Below are 16355 nucleotides of genomic sequence, written 5' to 3'. Positions count from 1 at the left end.
CATATTGTCTGGGCTGGTCTCGAACTCCTGACCTCAGGTGATCTGTCCGCCTTGGCCTCCCAAAGTGCTGGGATTACCGGCGTGAGCCACCATGCCCGGCCTGGGACTTTCATTCTTTTGTTGCAGTGAAATTGAGTTTTTAGAATATATTGTTAGATTTAACCTTTTTGGTAATGAAATGATGGCAAGTGAAGCACTATGAAACAAATGAGGGAACTAAATAGAAAAGTGTTGTTCATATACTTTTACCTTTCTAGCTTTTCTCTAATTCTTCTTTTTTCCCCTCAGAAATTACAAATAGTACAGGAAAGTGTAGAGGACAATCTTTTATTCATAGCAGTATCAAGATGTGGCTTTTTATTTGATGTGAGCTAGACATTAATGTACCAATGCATGAGTTGGCACACATAACCTCTCTACCAAGAAAAATTAAGTGTTTTTATTGTGTTTTCATGATAATAATTTCAAGAAGCACTAAAATGTTCCCTTTTCCTTGACAATGAAATTTGACCACACCTGGGTTTCTGTATAACATGAACTGCTATTTGCAATGGTAGAAACCAAGAAATTGAGGTACATATTTTATAATTTATCAAGATGATATCTTATTTTTTAAACACAATGGTACTGGTTTCAGTGGATTATCATGGGATTTATTTAGGTATGGAGATTGAGGAGCATTGGAAGATTATTTGTAGATTTTGAGCCAAATGATGCAATTAAGAGGTGCTTTCTCCTTCCCCATATAGCATTCCAACAAACATGTTTACTATAATGAATTATAAGAGTACATGGTTTTCTATAGAACTTCTTCCAAATTAAATCTCTACAGAGGGATTCATTGAAGAAAACACATTTAAATCAGATCAGCAGAACACTCTTGCTGTGGCCTACCTACCAGGACATAGATACCAGGACACAATTCTTCATTGTCATGTTGCTTGCTATTAAAAAAACCACATTTGTCCATTTAGTGAGTTTTAAATTTCCTTTGAAAAAATCCATTTGGATGAACAATTCTATGCAGACAGTAGTAGGAGTTTATTACATGTTTGCACTAGCAATTTTGAGAGTATATCTTGTACTCTGATAATTTTGCAGGTTTAAAGATAGAATCTTTGTGTTAATTTGCATATTCTGGAATACTGATGAGGTTGAACATTTTTCTATCTGCTAACCATTTGTACCTTGATCTTTGTGAATTGTGTGCTCATATCACTTACATGTTTCCCTTCGGGTAATTTTAAATATGTGGACATTTCGAGGCAAGATTACAATGTTGGCAGCCCTTTGTTAACATATGACAATGGCTGAGACTTTTTTTCCCTTTGTCTTTAAATGCAGTGCAGAGAAATGCCACAGTCTGTGTATGTTTGGTTTGACCACGTTTACAAGGCTTTCAGTAAAATGATCAGACAGTGCCTCCATCTCTAAGCTAATACTCATCAAAAAAGTAGTTGTTTTCTTTGAGCAAGCACGGTTGAGCGATTCTTTGTGAAAGATTGCTCTTGAGGTTTATGGTTGGCCATTGTTTCAAGAATAAGATGTGTGCTGTGGTGATGGGGTAGGCCGGGGGTGGCATGCAAGCAATATACAGACTATAATATTGTAGGGAAAAGAGAGATTTAATGTTGAGAAACAAAATTGGTTAATATAGTCTCTCCCATGAATAATTTTATAGGGTTGGTGAAATGGGACTATTTAGACAGAATTTGCCAGATTCTAACTTAACATGTAAAAGTGGATCCAAATAACAACTGTTTTATGCAGATTTAGGAAATTATTATTCTTACATGGGCTTATGTAAAACAAAAGCTTTGCTGCATAATTTTCTTATAAACTTCAAAGCCATTATCTACTTCTTTATTCTTAGACTTGAATTTTCAAACTGATAGGCCTGTGGAGAGCAGAGGTACTCTGTTAGGTAGCCTTGGAAGAATTAGTGGTAATTAATAATCCTGCTGTGTTTCATATTGCTAGCATTACCTCATGGATTCAACCCTATGATGGGGAAATTATTTAAGTCATGAAATTGCTTGAGAAAGTAAATTCCTATATATTAGGATTTCTCACCTTTGGCACTTGACTTTTTTGCCTGAGAACAGCTTTGACCTAGAGAACTGTCCTGTGTTTTGTAAGATGTTTAGCAGCATCCCCAGTTGTGACAGTGAAAAATGTCTGTAGACATTACGAATCATGGGGGTGGGAGGAGGGGCAAAATGCCTTCTGCTCCCCCTGCCCACATTGGGAATGACTTGCATGTAATTGTATTTAACCATATGAGTTGAAAAAACATCAGATTAAAAACTGTTATTTTTTTTCTTGGCATTACTCAGATAATCATTCCTTTAAGTATAGATTGATATAATTGTGGCTTGAGGTTTGCAGAGAAGTGTTACCTCTTTGCAATGTTGAAGAGCAGTGTGCTTCACTTTCAATCAATAAACTTAATAAAGGGGAGATAGATGGGAATATTGAATCTGCTAAGAAGGTTAACATGGCATGTACTGTTACCAATGCAGAAATTAGTAGGGAGTGTTTTGAATGTTAAAAAGTCAGAAGATACTGATAAAACATCATGAAAAAGATAATTTTAGTCCAGGTTTCTTCAGCTTTTGAAGTAATTAATTAAAAAGGCAAGTATATTATATTGGCAAGAAAGGGCTGCATTTTCACTTTTTGCTTTCTGTTTTTAAGAGCAAGAGACAAATGACAAAGTAAACAAGTTGTTATCTGTAGTTTACTCAAAAAAGCAATTTCCAGCATATGTCATTTGGCGATGTGAATTCAGCTTTACTCCTATCTCTTTTACATCTGTGGTTTTGTAAGAATTGATGGTTTTATAAAATTGATGGTCATTTAAGCACTGCATAATAAAGAAATGTCTTTGGAATGATCTACAGAAAGAAGATTCTGTATTCATTCAGAGGACATATATTAAGTCTCTCATGCCAGGCTCTGTGCAGGGAATACAGAAACTAATAAAACAGTCTGCTTGAATATCCTATTAATATAATCTGGATGAATAGACATTTTCTGGTTAGGGATACCAGTCACCATCAATCAATTTCTGACTTTTCCAATTGATTCTGTAATTTTAAATGCCTGTCCACAAAAGTTGTTTAAAAGTGTGTGTGTGTGTGTGTGCTATATATCATAAATATAACTTAATTCTCTTTAAAGCTATTTCTGATGCTCTGGTGGAAGGCTATATCCATTTTCTTTTATGCTTTTTAAAATCTTACTTAAATTCTCTTCCTTATTAAATATCTATCAGAATTGAATTAAACATGGTTATGTATTATTAATTCATTTTTGGTTATACTATGGCTCTAATATCATTAAGAAGAATTGATGTCACCCTTAAAGCCAGAATTTTTGCTAATTATTGCAAGACTTAAAACCACTTGGTTGTTGTCATAATTCAAAAAGTAGAATCTTTAGTATAGTCTTTTTCTTGTTAAAACTGATCAACTTGGGGTTATAGGTATCATAGGAAAAAAAGGTGAAACCTTTCTGATATTGGATAGCTCAATTAGACAGTTAGAAAAGCAAATAATCCAAAATTGAGGAAATTATAGAAAAGATGAAGCGTTCCAGCGCTTGAAAATCTGCTCTCCTTTTTTCCTAATGTCTACTTTAGCAGTCTTTTTAGCAGTCTATATTATGAATGCAGAACCAAATTCATGAGCCATGGGCTCCCCACTCTTAGGCAGGTGATCCAGAGACTGTTTTAGCAATGTATACCTATGGAGAAACACAAGATCTCTTCTACGAAATGATGAAAGGTTGTTAATAATGGCCCATTTTTAGTATAACCTAACTGAGATTTTTAAACTGCCAAATGTATTGTCATATTCTTTTTGCAACTAAGTGACCTATTGACTAAGTTTCTCCCCCCTCTTACTTATGCCCCTTGAAAATATTATTACTGCAATATATGCAAATACAGAATTGTCTGTATTTATATTTTTAGTATTCATTTCTTTGAAAAGGTGGAAATGTGACTAGATTGTAGCTATTTAACAATCCCGGCCGGGCGCGGTGGCTCAAGCCTGTAATCCCAGCACTTTGGGAGGCCGAGACGGGTGGATCACGAGGTCAGGAGATCGAGACCATCCTGGCTAACACGGTGAAACCCCGTCTCTACTAAAAAATACAAAAAACTAGCCGGGCGAGGTGGCGGGCGCCTGTAGTCCCAGCTACTCGGGAGGCTGAGGCAGGAGAATGGCATAAACCCGGGAGGCGGAGCTTGCAGTGAGCTGAGATCCGGCCACTGCACTCCAGCCTGGGCGACAGAGTGAGACTCCGTCTCAAAACAAAACAAAACAAAAACAAAAACAAAACAAAACAAAACAAAAAATCCCAAACTGGTAAGTGAGAGATACTGTTAGAAAAAGAAATTATTTCATGTGAAAAATTTTGTTCAGTTGAGGTTGACTGGAACTATTACTAATAACAGAAGAGAAAGTAATGCATTAATATATCACAACTAATCTTTTACTTTTATTAATGGGGGTTTGGAGTGGGAATCAGACTAGACCTAGATTCAAACCATGGGCCAACCACTTTAATAACATTTTGACCCCAGGTAAGTGGTTTCTGACCCTTCTTTAGTCTGTGTATAAAATTATTGGCAAGTACCTGCTATATAATGACTATTCAACAAATGGTAGCTATTATTTTTATCTTTTCAAAATTAGGTGTTCCAAATTAATTTTAACTATATGCAACACAATTTGATGGCATTGCTATCTAAATAGTAAAATATCAACAGTAATTACTGTGGCCTCTAAAAACTCTGTGACTATAATTTTGAACCACCTTTTAAGTTGATTTCTCAGTTATCATCTGTATTTTCTGTACTTGGAAAGCATTTTACAAATATACATTTCTTCTAAGATAAAGAGTGATACAAGCATATAATATAGTGAAACAATATTCACCATATTGCATGGTCATATGATTGCAATAGTGATTGATTTTTTTTCTAAATGATCTCATTGTAAATTTTACAAGTTTTAATTTCCCCTTCTTTCTTATGTAAAAAAACTTTCAGATCTCTTGTGGAAGAGGAAGACCAACACATGAAATTGTCCCTTGGAGGCAGTGAAATGGGCCTCTCATCCCATTTGCAGTCTTCCAAGGCAGGACCTACACGCATCTTTACCAGCAATACCCACAGTTCTGTGGTGTTACAGGTAATTTAAGCTGTCTCTTTGGTAGTATTTACATAGCTTTAAAAAACCCACCATGGATTTTGTGGTGCAGGATGTCAGAAGTGGGGGAGGTTGTGGGTGTGTATGTGTGAATAGGAAATATATGGTAACTATTTTTTGCTCAGTTTTGCTGTGAACCCAAAACTGCTCTAAAAAATGAAGTTTATTAAATAAAGAAACAAAGACAAAAACTAACCAGGAGAGAAATCTTGGTGGAGGAATGCACACATTCCTGAGGTTAAAAAATCCTCAGAGTCAATTTTTTTGTTTGGTTTGTGTAAAGGACGTTTTGCCAGTATGCCACTTTCTTACAGAATACCATATCTGATTTCATTCCGTAGCAGTCAAAGTAAGTATTACAGGGTCCCTACACTGAATTTTCTAGTTCCTCATTCACAGCCTGTTTTACTATCATCTTTGTAATGGTTCTAAAGATTGTATTTATTTGGTGCCCCAACTCACATTGGTAGTAGTACCTGTGGGAGTAGAGGTTAGGACTGCTGGATACAAACCCTCTGATACATACAATAAGTAATAACTAAAATCAAAGCAGGGGACAGAAACACAGTAGAAAGCCAAAAGAACATGAAACACAGCAATCTGGAACTACTTAGCACAGGGATTAGAAGCCTAAGTACTTCTGACCTTTGTGGACGTTTTCCGACTTCTGTGGGCGTTGCTGAATTAGAGGGCAATATGATACTGGATGTCCATTAATGTCTTCTAAAGATAGTTAAATTATAACTATCTTTTATAGTTATAAAGATATAACTATCCTCTTACTACTCTTAGTAAGATAATGAAAATATGTCTTTCTAAATGCATATTTAAAAGAAATCTCCCCAGATGGATTTCATGCATATCCCTGATCAAGAACCATTATAGTAAAGCTGTATATAGAATATAATATAATGAGGGACAAGGTTTAAACTTGCTGTGCATCCTCTATGTTTAAATGTAATTTCACCAGATTTCATTTTCTTTTTCTCCAAAATGTGACTTCTGACTAGCATACCTCTAAATTTCCTTCTAGTTTCAATCTTTGAATTCAGTAAAATCCCATTTCCCCAGTATTTCAGTTTCTAATTGGAGCTGAGGTCTATCTAAGTTTCATTGTCCTGTGGGTATCATCAATAGATATTTGAGAGTCAGGAATGAAAATCTTTCCATCTCCTGGCATCTTGAAGCTGTGTAGGGAAAAGAGAAGATGGCCAAATAGAACAGCTCCGGTCTGCAGTTTCTGGCAAGATCAATGCAGAAGGTGGGTGATTTCTACATTTCCAACTGAGTCTCTGCTGGTGATACCCAGCCAAACAGGGTCTGGTGTGGACCTCTAGCACCTCCAGCAGATCTGCAGCAGAGGGGCCTGACTGTTAGAAGGAAAGCTAACAAACAGAAGAAAGGAGTAGCATCAACATCAACAAAAATGACATCCACACAGAAAGCTATCTGAAAGTCACCAACATTAAAGACCAAAGGTAGATAAATCTACAAAGGTGAGGAAAAACCAACACAAAAAGGCTGAAAATTCCAAAAACCAGAACGCCTTTTCCCCTCCAAAGAATCACAACGCCTCGCCAGCAAGGGAACAAAACTGGACAGAGAATAAGTTTGACAAACTGACAGAAGTAGACTTCAGAAGGTGGGTAGTAACAAACTCTTCCGAGCTAAAGGAGCGTGTTCTAACCCAATGCAAGGAAGCTAAGAACCTTGAAAAAAGTTTATAGGAATTGCTAACTAGAATAACCAGTTTAGAGAAGAACATAAATGACCTGATGGAGCTGAAAACACAGCACGAGAACTTTGTGAAGCATACAAAAGTATCAATAGCCGAATTGATCAAGCAGAAGAAAGAATATCAGAGATTGAAGATCAACTTAATGAAATAAAGTGAGAAGACAAGATCAGAGAAAAAAGAATGAAAAGAAACAAACAAAGCCTCCAAGAAATATGGGACTATGTGAAAAGACAAAAACTAAGTTAGATTGGTGTACCTGAAATTGACGGGGAGAATGGAACAAAGTTGGAAAATACTCTTCAAGGTATTCTGCAGGAGAACTTCCCCAACCTAGCAAGACAGGCCAACATTCAAATTCAGGAAATACAGAGAATGCCACAAAGATACTCCTCAAGAAGAGCAACCCCAAGACACATAATCATCAGATTCACCAAGGTTGAAATGAAGGAAAAAATGTTAAGGGCAGCCAGAGAGAAAGGTCGGGTTACCCACAAAGGGAAGCCCTTCAGACTAACATCAGATCTCTCTGCAGAAACCCTACAAGGCAGAAGAGTGGGGATCAATATTCAACATTCTTAAGCAAAAGAATTTTCAACCCAGAATTTCATATCCAGCCAAACTAAGCTTCATAAACAAAGGATAAACAAAATCCTTTACAGACAAGAAGATGTTGAGAGGTTTTTGTCACTACCAGGCCTGCCTTACAAGAGCTCCTGAAGGAAGCACTAAATAACCGGTACTAACCACTGCAAAAACATACCAAATTGTAAAGGTCATTGACACTATGAAGAAACTGCATCAATAAAGGGGCAAAATAATTAGCTAGCATCATAATGACAGGATCAAATTCACACATAACAATATTAACCTTAAATGTAAACAGGCTAAATGCCCCAATTAAAAGGCACAGACTGGCAAATTGGATAGAGTCAAGACCCATCAGTGTGCTGTATTCAGGAGACCCATCTCACGTGCAAAGACACACATAGGCTCAAAATAAAGGGATAGAATATTTACCAAGCGAATGGAAAACAAAAAACAAGCAGGGGTTGCAATCCTAGTCTCTGATAAAACAGACTTTAAATCAACAAAGTTCAAGAAAGACAAAGAAGGGCATTTCATAATAGTAAAGGGATCAATGCAACAAGAGCTCACTATCCTAAATATATATGCACCTAATACAGGAGCACCCAGATTCATTAAGCAAGTTCTTGGAGATGTATAAAGAGACTTAGACTCCCACACAATAATAGTGGGACATTTTAGCACCCCACTGACAATATTAGACAGATTCAAGAGACAGAAAATTAACAAGGATATTCAGAACTTGAACTCAGCTCTGCACCAAGCAGACCTAATAGACATCTACAGAACTCTCCATCCCAAATGAACAGAATATACATTCTTCTCAGCACCACATTACACTTATTGTAAAACAGACCACATAATTGGAAGTGAAACACTCCTCAGTAAATGTAAAAGAACAGAAATCATAACAAACAGTCTCTGAGACCACAGTGCAATTAAAGTAGAACTCAGGATTAAGAAACTCACTCAAAACCGTACAAATATAGGGAAACTGAACAACCTGCTCCTGAATGACTACTGGGTATATAACGAAATGAAGGCAGAAATAAATAAGTTGTTTGAAACCAATGAGAGCAAAGACACAACATACCAGAACCTCTGGGACACGTTTAAAGCAATGCGTGGAGGGAAATTTATAGTACTAAATGCCCACAAGAGAAAGCAGGAAAGATCTAAAATTGACACCCTAACATCACAATTAAAAGAACTAGAGAAGCAAGAGCAAATAAATTCAAAACCTAGCAGAAGACAAGAAATAACTAAGATCGGAGTAGAACTGAAGGAGATGGAGGCACGAAGAACACTTCAATATCTCAATGAATCCAGGAGCTGGTTTTTTGAAAAGATCAACAAAATAGATAGACCTCTAGCCAGACTAACAAAGAAAAAAGAGAGAAGAATGAAATAGACACAATAAGAAATGATAAAGGGGATGTCACCACTGATCCCACAGAAATAGACTACCATCAGAGAATACTACAAACACCTCTATGCAAATAATCTAGAAAATCTAGAAGAAATGGGTAAATTCCTAGACACATACACCCTCTCAAGACTAAACCAGGAAGAAGTCGAATCCCTGAATAGACCAATAACAAGTTCTGAAATTGAGGCAGTAATTAATAGCCTACCAACCAAAAAAAGCCCAGGACCAGATGGATTCACAGCCAAATTCTACCAGAGGTACGAAGAAGAGCTGATACCATTCCTTCTGAAACTATTCCAAACAATAGAAAAAGGCGGAATATTCCCTAACTCATTTTATGAGGCCAGCATCATCCTGATACTAAAACCTGGCAGAGACACACACACACACAAAGAAAATTTCAGGCCGATATCCCTGATCAACATAGATGCAAAAATCCTCAATAAAATGTAATCCATCACGTAAACAGAACCAATGACAAAAACCACATGATTTTCTCAATAGATGCAGAAAAGGCCTTCGACAAAATTCAACACACCTTCATCCTGCAAACTCTCAATAAACTAGGTATTGATGTAACGTATCTCAAAATAATAAGAGCTATTTATGACAAACCCACAGTCAATATCATACTGAATGGGCAAAAGCTGGAAGCATTCCCTTTGAAAACTGGCACAAGACGAGGATGCCATCTCTCGCCACTCCTATTCAATGTAGTATTGGAAGTTCTGGCGAGGGCAATCAGGCAAGAGAAAGATATAAAGTTTATTCAAATAGGAAGAGAGGAATTTAAATTGTCTGTTTGCAGATGACATGATTGTATATTTAGAAAATCCCATCATCTCAGCCCAAAATCTCCTTAAGCTGATAAGCAACTTCAGCAGTCTCAGGATACAAAATCAATGTGCAAAAATTTCAAGCATCCCTATACACCAATAATAGACAAACAGAGAGCCAAATCATGAGTGAACTCACATTCACAATTGCTACAAGGAGAATAAAATGCCTAGGAATCCAACTTACAAGGGGTGTGGAGGACCTCTTCAAGGAGAACTACAAACTGCTGCTCAAGGAAATAAGAGAGGACACAAACAAATGGAAAAACATTCTGTGCTCATGGATAGGAAGAATCAGTATCATGAAAATGGACATACTACCCAACATAATTTATAGATTCAATGCTATCCCCATCAAGCTACCATTGACTTTCTTCTCAGAATTAGAAAAAAAAAACCTACTTTAAATTTCGTATGGAACCAAAAAAGAGCCCATGCAGCCAAGACAATCCTAAGCAAAAAGAACAAAGCTGGAGGCATCCCATTACCTGACTTCAAACTATACTACAATGTTACAGTAACCAAAACAGCATGATACTGGTACCAAAACAGATATATAGACCAATGGAACAGAACAGAGGCTTCAGATGTAATGCCATGCTTCTACAACTGTCTGATCTTTGTTCAACCTGACAAAAACAAGCAATGGGGAAAGGATTCCCTATTTAATAAATGGTGTTGGGAAAATTGGCTAGCCATATGCAGAAAACTGAAACTGGACCCCTTCCTTACACCTTATACAAAAATTAACTCAAGATGGATTAAAGACTTAAATGTAAGACCTAAAACTATAAAAATCCTAGAAGAAAACCTAGGCAATACCATTCAGGACATAGGCATCGGCAAAGACTTGATGACTAACACACCAAAAGCAATGGCAACAAAAGCCAAAACTGACAAATGGGATCTAATTAAACTAAAGAGCTTCTGCACACCAAAAGAAACTATCATTAGAGTGCACAGAAATCCTACAGAATGGGAGAAAATTTTTGCAATCTATCCATCATACAAAGGGCTAATATCCAGAATCTACAAAGAACTTAAACAAATTTACAAGAAAAAAACAAACCACCCCATCAAAAAGTGTGTGAAGGATATGAACAGACACTTCTCAAAAAAAGACATTTATGTGGCCAACAAATATATGAAAAAAAAAGCTCAGGATTACTGGTCATTAGAGAAATGCAAATCAAAACCACAGAGATGGTATCACCACTCCTATTCAACATAGTATTGGAAGTTCTGGCCAGGGCAATCAGGTGAGAGAAAGAAATAAAGTTTACTCAAATAGGAAGAGAGGAAGTTAAATTGTCTCTGTTTGCAGGTGACATGATTGTATATTGTGAGATTGTGTACCATCTCATGCCAGTTAGAATGTTGATCATTAAAAAGTCAGGAAACAACAGATGCTGGAGAGGATGTGGAGAAATAGGAACACTTTTACTCTGTTGGTGGGTGTATAAATTAGTTCAACCATTGTGGAAGACAGTGTGGTGATTCGTCAAGGATCTAGAACCGGAAATACCATTTGACCCACAATCCCATTACTGGGTATATACCCAAAGAATTTATAAATCATTCTACTATAAAGATACATGCACATGTATGTTTATTGCAGCACTGTTCGCAGTAGCAAAGACTTGTAACCAACCCACATGCCCATCAATGATAGACTGGATAAACAAAATGTGGCACATAGACACCATGGAATAATATGCAGCCATTAAAAGGATGAGTTCATGTCCTTTGCAAGGACATGGATGAAGCTGGAAACCATCATTCTCAGCAAAGTAACACAAGAAGAGAAAACCAAACACCACATGTTCTCACTTATAAGTGGAAGTTGAACAATGAGAACACATGGACACAGGGAGGGGAACGTCACACACCAGGGCCTGTCAGGGGGTGGGGGGCTAGGGGAGGCATAGCATTAGGAGAAATACCTAATGTAGATGATGGGTTGATGGGTGCAACAAACCACCATGGCAGGTGTATAACTATGTAACAAACCTGCATGTTCTGCACATGTATCCCAGAACTTAAAGTATAAAAAAAAAAAATCCCTCTAATCCTCCAATATATGAAAACGAGTCTTTGACTATTTTTGTTTGTTATATATCTGAGGATAGATTTTTAAGGTGCTCAAAAAAAAGCTGTATAAATGGTTTACTTGTTGATTTTTCAAGTTATGGAAAGAGAGAATAAGGGGTCAAACAGGAAAAGTATGTGAGGAAGAAGTGTTTTTGGTATACTAAAGTGCTCTCACTAAAGAAAAATAAGAAATACCCCACTCACTACTATATTCCTACCTTATGTAATGCCCATAGTAGTCATGAGTTAAAGCCAATTATTGTAGTCCTGCTAATTTTTAAAATTTGCTGGAAACCAAATAATGATTGCCACTGTAGTGCAGTGAGAGATATTTAGAGCAATGGTTCTCAAATTTTAGTGCATGTCAGAATCATCAGGAGGGCTTGTTAAAACACTGAACACTAGGTCCCAAACCAGAATTTCTGAATCAAAAACTCTGGGGATAAGGCCCAGGAATTTGCATTTCTAACAAGTTCCTAGATGATGCTGCAGGTCAGGGAACATACTTTTAAGACCATTGTTCTAGAGGTGGGACCTTCTTCCACGAAGAGTCATGGCCTTTTCTTTTCTCGCTATATATTTTATGTAGGTTATAAATTATTGTTACAATGGATAAACATTAGAGATAACTTAAATATCTATCAGTAGGTTAATGGTTACATGAAATATGTTGCACCAAAACCATGCAATACTGTGCAGTCACTAAAAAGAGTAATATCTGTACACATTCAATGGAAAGAATATAAGATATTTAAAAAAAGTAACAGGGAAAATGTGATATATCTATACAATGTAATATGATCCAGCTATTTTAAAAGATGAAGTACTAATACATGCTATCATATGGATGAACTTTGAAAACATTATGCTAATTGAAAGAGGCTAGTCACCAAAGTTCATATTTTCTGTGATTCCATATTTTACGTGATTCCGTTTGTATGAAATGTCCAGAATAAAGAAATCTATAGAGATGTAAAGTAGACTATTGGTTGCTTACAGCTAGGGAAATTGGGGGGATATGAGAATGAAAGCTAAAGGGTACAGGGTTTCTTTTTGCAGTAATAAAAATATTCTAAAGTTGACTCTGGATATTGTTGCATATATCTGTGAATATACTAAAACCATTGATTTGTGCACTTTAAATGGGTGAATTGTATGGTATTCAGATTATATCTCAATAAAGCTGTTAGAAATGTAATAAGGCAATATGTATTATATAATCCTTTTTATCAGTAGAAAAGTTATACAATATGTATACATATGAATGTGAATGCATAGCAAATGGTAGGGAAACACTAGGGAAGCTGAGGAATACTGTCATATTTTGCTCTGTAAAATCCTACAGTGTTTAATTTTTATTTACAATGGAAATATTTTTCTGCATAACCTTTGTAATAAAAAAAAATATATAACAGCCGACAAAACAAGTGTAGCTGGGTCTCAGAGCCCTTAGCTCTGCCATGCCTTAGCTCATTGGTCTAGGCTGAGAAAGAACAGTTATATGAAAGTAACCTGAAATTTTGTGTTACTTGAAGATAATTTTTCTTCAACTGATTTTTTATGTTGTTACAATGTCTCCTGTGGTAGCATAGAGATACCACTCTATATTGCTATTAAAACCCTTCTATGTTCTGTTTAAAAGTTTATTAAAAATTATGGTCTCACAAATTGTGATTTTTAAGGCCAAGCACTAACAGGGAACATTTTTTTAAATCTAATCTTAGGTGTGTGGTTGTCAAGAGAACAAGCTAGAGAAGTGTTTAATGTGTAAATGTTATCATTGTTTTAAAATTAGCAATAACACATACTCCAGCTTCAAAAGGCATTGAAAGTAGCTGTCAGGGGAACTGATCCATGGGGAGAAACTGTTGTAATAAGTCTCACTCTGCAGGATTACCCACTGTCTAATTGTAGTGAGAAGGACATGGGTTTCAGCCAAAACTAGAATTCTAATTGTGCCCCTTATTAGCTAGTTATGTGACTTTGGGAATGTCATTTATACTCTCTGGCCCAGCTTTTTTTATTTGTAATCTGGGTAAGAGATTTGAGGATTAAATGTCATAATTTATGGAAATAAGGTGCATAATAAATATTCATTTATTTTCCTTCCACTTGAGCTAAATGGAGACGGTCTCACAGGAAATAGAGCTGATCAGAAGTTATGGATATACCACAGGGAACTCTTGAGCCCCTGGGTCATTAATGGACCAGGCTCTGGCTATGGGATGTGGTTCCTCTCAGACTAGGGTCTTTCCTTTTTCTCTTTAAGTCCCACCTACGCAGAGCAGAGCAGTGAGGGTAGGAGTCATGGTGTCTCCCACTGGATAAGATTGGGCAGATGGATGAGGCCACTTATTTTCTGCGATGACTATTGAAGAAAACAGAAAATAGTTAATGAATTAAATGATTATGTATTAATATGTGATTATATAATAAAAAAAGAAGTTATGGGTATACCAAATAAGGTATCTATCTGGTTGGCTTGAGCAAATAGTTGGCTTGAGCAGGTCTAGCAGGTTACTCATCTCCATTGAATGGCTTCAGCAAACTAGGCTGTCAAAGAAAGTTCCTAGAAAGTCATTTGATACCTAACAGGCTTGGATTCCTAGAATCTTGAACAACTTCCAGGATAATCCATGACTGAGTTAGCAGGGCAAATGAATTTTACTCAAGTAAGAAAGATTAACTAGGGTTAGCTTAAGTAGTAATTGGTAAAATCAAGGATTGTTTCATTTCACTCACTCCTTGGCTACTACTACATCTGTGGTTATTTTTCATGGAAACTTTCTATTCTTTGACTTCTCCCTATTATACCAAGTTGTCAGCATCTTTCTCTTATTGTCCTATCCTATGGTAATTCATTGAATGATACCCTTCCTAGCACCTTCAGTTTTTAAAATAATAGCTTTATTGAGATATGATTCACATACCATATAATTCACCCATTTATTGTGCAAATCAATGGCTTGCAGTATATTCACAGGATTGTGCAACGGTCACCACAATCAATTGTAGAACATTATAATCACCTCAAAAAGAAGCCCATATTTGTCAGCAGTCACTCCACACTTGCCCCCAACTCTTTTCTCAATATAGCAACTTATATGATTTGGCTCTGTGTCCCTGCCTAAATCTCATGTCAAATTGTAATCCCCAATGTTGGAGGAGGGGCTTCGTGGGAGGCAATTGGATCATGAGGGTGGATTTTCCCTTTTGCTTTTCTCGTGATAGTGAGTGAGTTCTCAAGAGATCTAGTTGTTTGAAAGTGTGTAGCACCTCGCCCTTCACTTTCGTCCTCCTGTTCTCACCATGTCAGATATGCCTGTTTCACCTTCCGCCATGGTTGTACGTTTTCTGAGGCTTCCGCAGCCATGCTTCCTGTAAAGCCTGTGGAATGATGAACTGATTAAACTTCTTTTCTTCATAAATGACCAGTTCCAGGTATTTCTTTATAGTAGTGTGAGAATGGATTAATACAACAACCATTTATCTTTTCTCTGTTTCTGTAGATCTGTCTATTCTGAGCATTTCATATAAATGGAATCATACGATATGTGGTCTTTTGTGACTTGTTTCTATTACTTACCATAATGTTTTCAAGGTTCGTCTATATTGTGGCATATGACATGCTTCCTTCCTTTCTGTGTTCAAACAATATTCCATTGTGTGGATATTTTGTTTATCTATTCATTAATTGATAAGTATTTCTTTTTTCATACATTTTGGCTTTTATGAATAAAAGCTATGAATATTCTTGTGTAAGTGTCTGTGAGGACATATATACCTTAGAGTGGAATTACTGGATCCTATGGTAATTCTGTTTAATTTTTTGAAGAACTGCCAGTGTTTTCCAAAGTATCTGCACCATTTTATATTCACACTGGCAGTGCATGAGGTTTTTAATTTCTCCACATTCTTACCAGCATTTATTAACTGTCTTTTTAAAAGTATTATAGCCATCCCTGTAGGTGTGAAGCAGTTTTGATTTGCATTTCCCTGATTGCTGATGAGGTTGAATATCTTTTTTTAATGCTTTTGGCCATTTGTATGTGATCCTGGAAGAAAAAACAAATCTTATTCTTGTTCTGTGCCAAGTCACCAGGAAAGAAGAAAACAAACCAAAACAAATAGAAAAAGAAATCCTTCACCCATGTTTTAGTTGGGTTGTTTATCTTTTTATTACTCTGTAGTAAGAGTTCATACACACATATATGTTATATTATATTACATATATATATATTTACATATATATGTATTCTAGATACAAATCCGTTATCTGGTACATGATTTACAAGCATTTTCTCCAAGCATCTTCAGTTTTATGGTCCCTTCTTGTTCTGCTAATTGCTTTGCCAATCTCCAATTCTTTATCCGTTCAGCCATATAATCTTTGCTTCTGTATTATCTTGGCAAAGTTAGTAGGAGAGAAGGTCAAGGAAAATACCTGGAAGGCTTTG

The 16355-nt window shown here is 36.3% G+C and overlaps 1 protein-coding gene across 9 annotated transcripts in view; it reads left to right on the top strand.

Annotated features, from left to right (window-relative positions):
• Positions 1-16355, top strand: part of KLHL13 (kelch like family member 13) — a 201293-nt gene that overhangs the window by 148643 nt on the left and 36295 nt on the right. For all 9 annotated transcript variants that reach the window (XM_050777507.1, XM_050777506.1, XM_050777500.1 and 6 more), the window contains one exon: positions 5060-5201. In XM_050777507.1, coding sequence (XP_050633464.1) covers positions 5088-5201 — 114 coding nt within the window. In that variant the 5' untranslated portion in view covers positions 5060-5087. The remainder of the gene's footprint in view (positions 1-5059; positions 5202-16355) is intronic.

This window comes from Macaca thibetana, chromosome X, assembly GCF_024542745.1.
Source record: "Macaca thibetana thibetana isolate TM-01 chromosome X, ASM2454274v1, whole genome shotgun sequence".
Lineage (NCBI taxonomy): Eukaryota > Metazoa > Chordata > Mammalia > Primates > Cercopithecidae > Macaca > Macaca thibetana.
The sequence above is the reverse complement of the archived record's forward strand: the minus strand, read 5'-3'. Positions and strand labels throughout refer to the sequence as shown.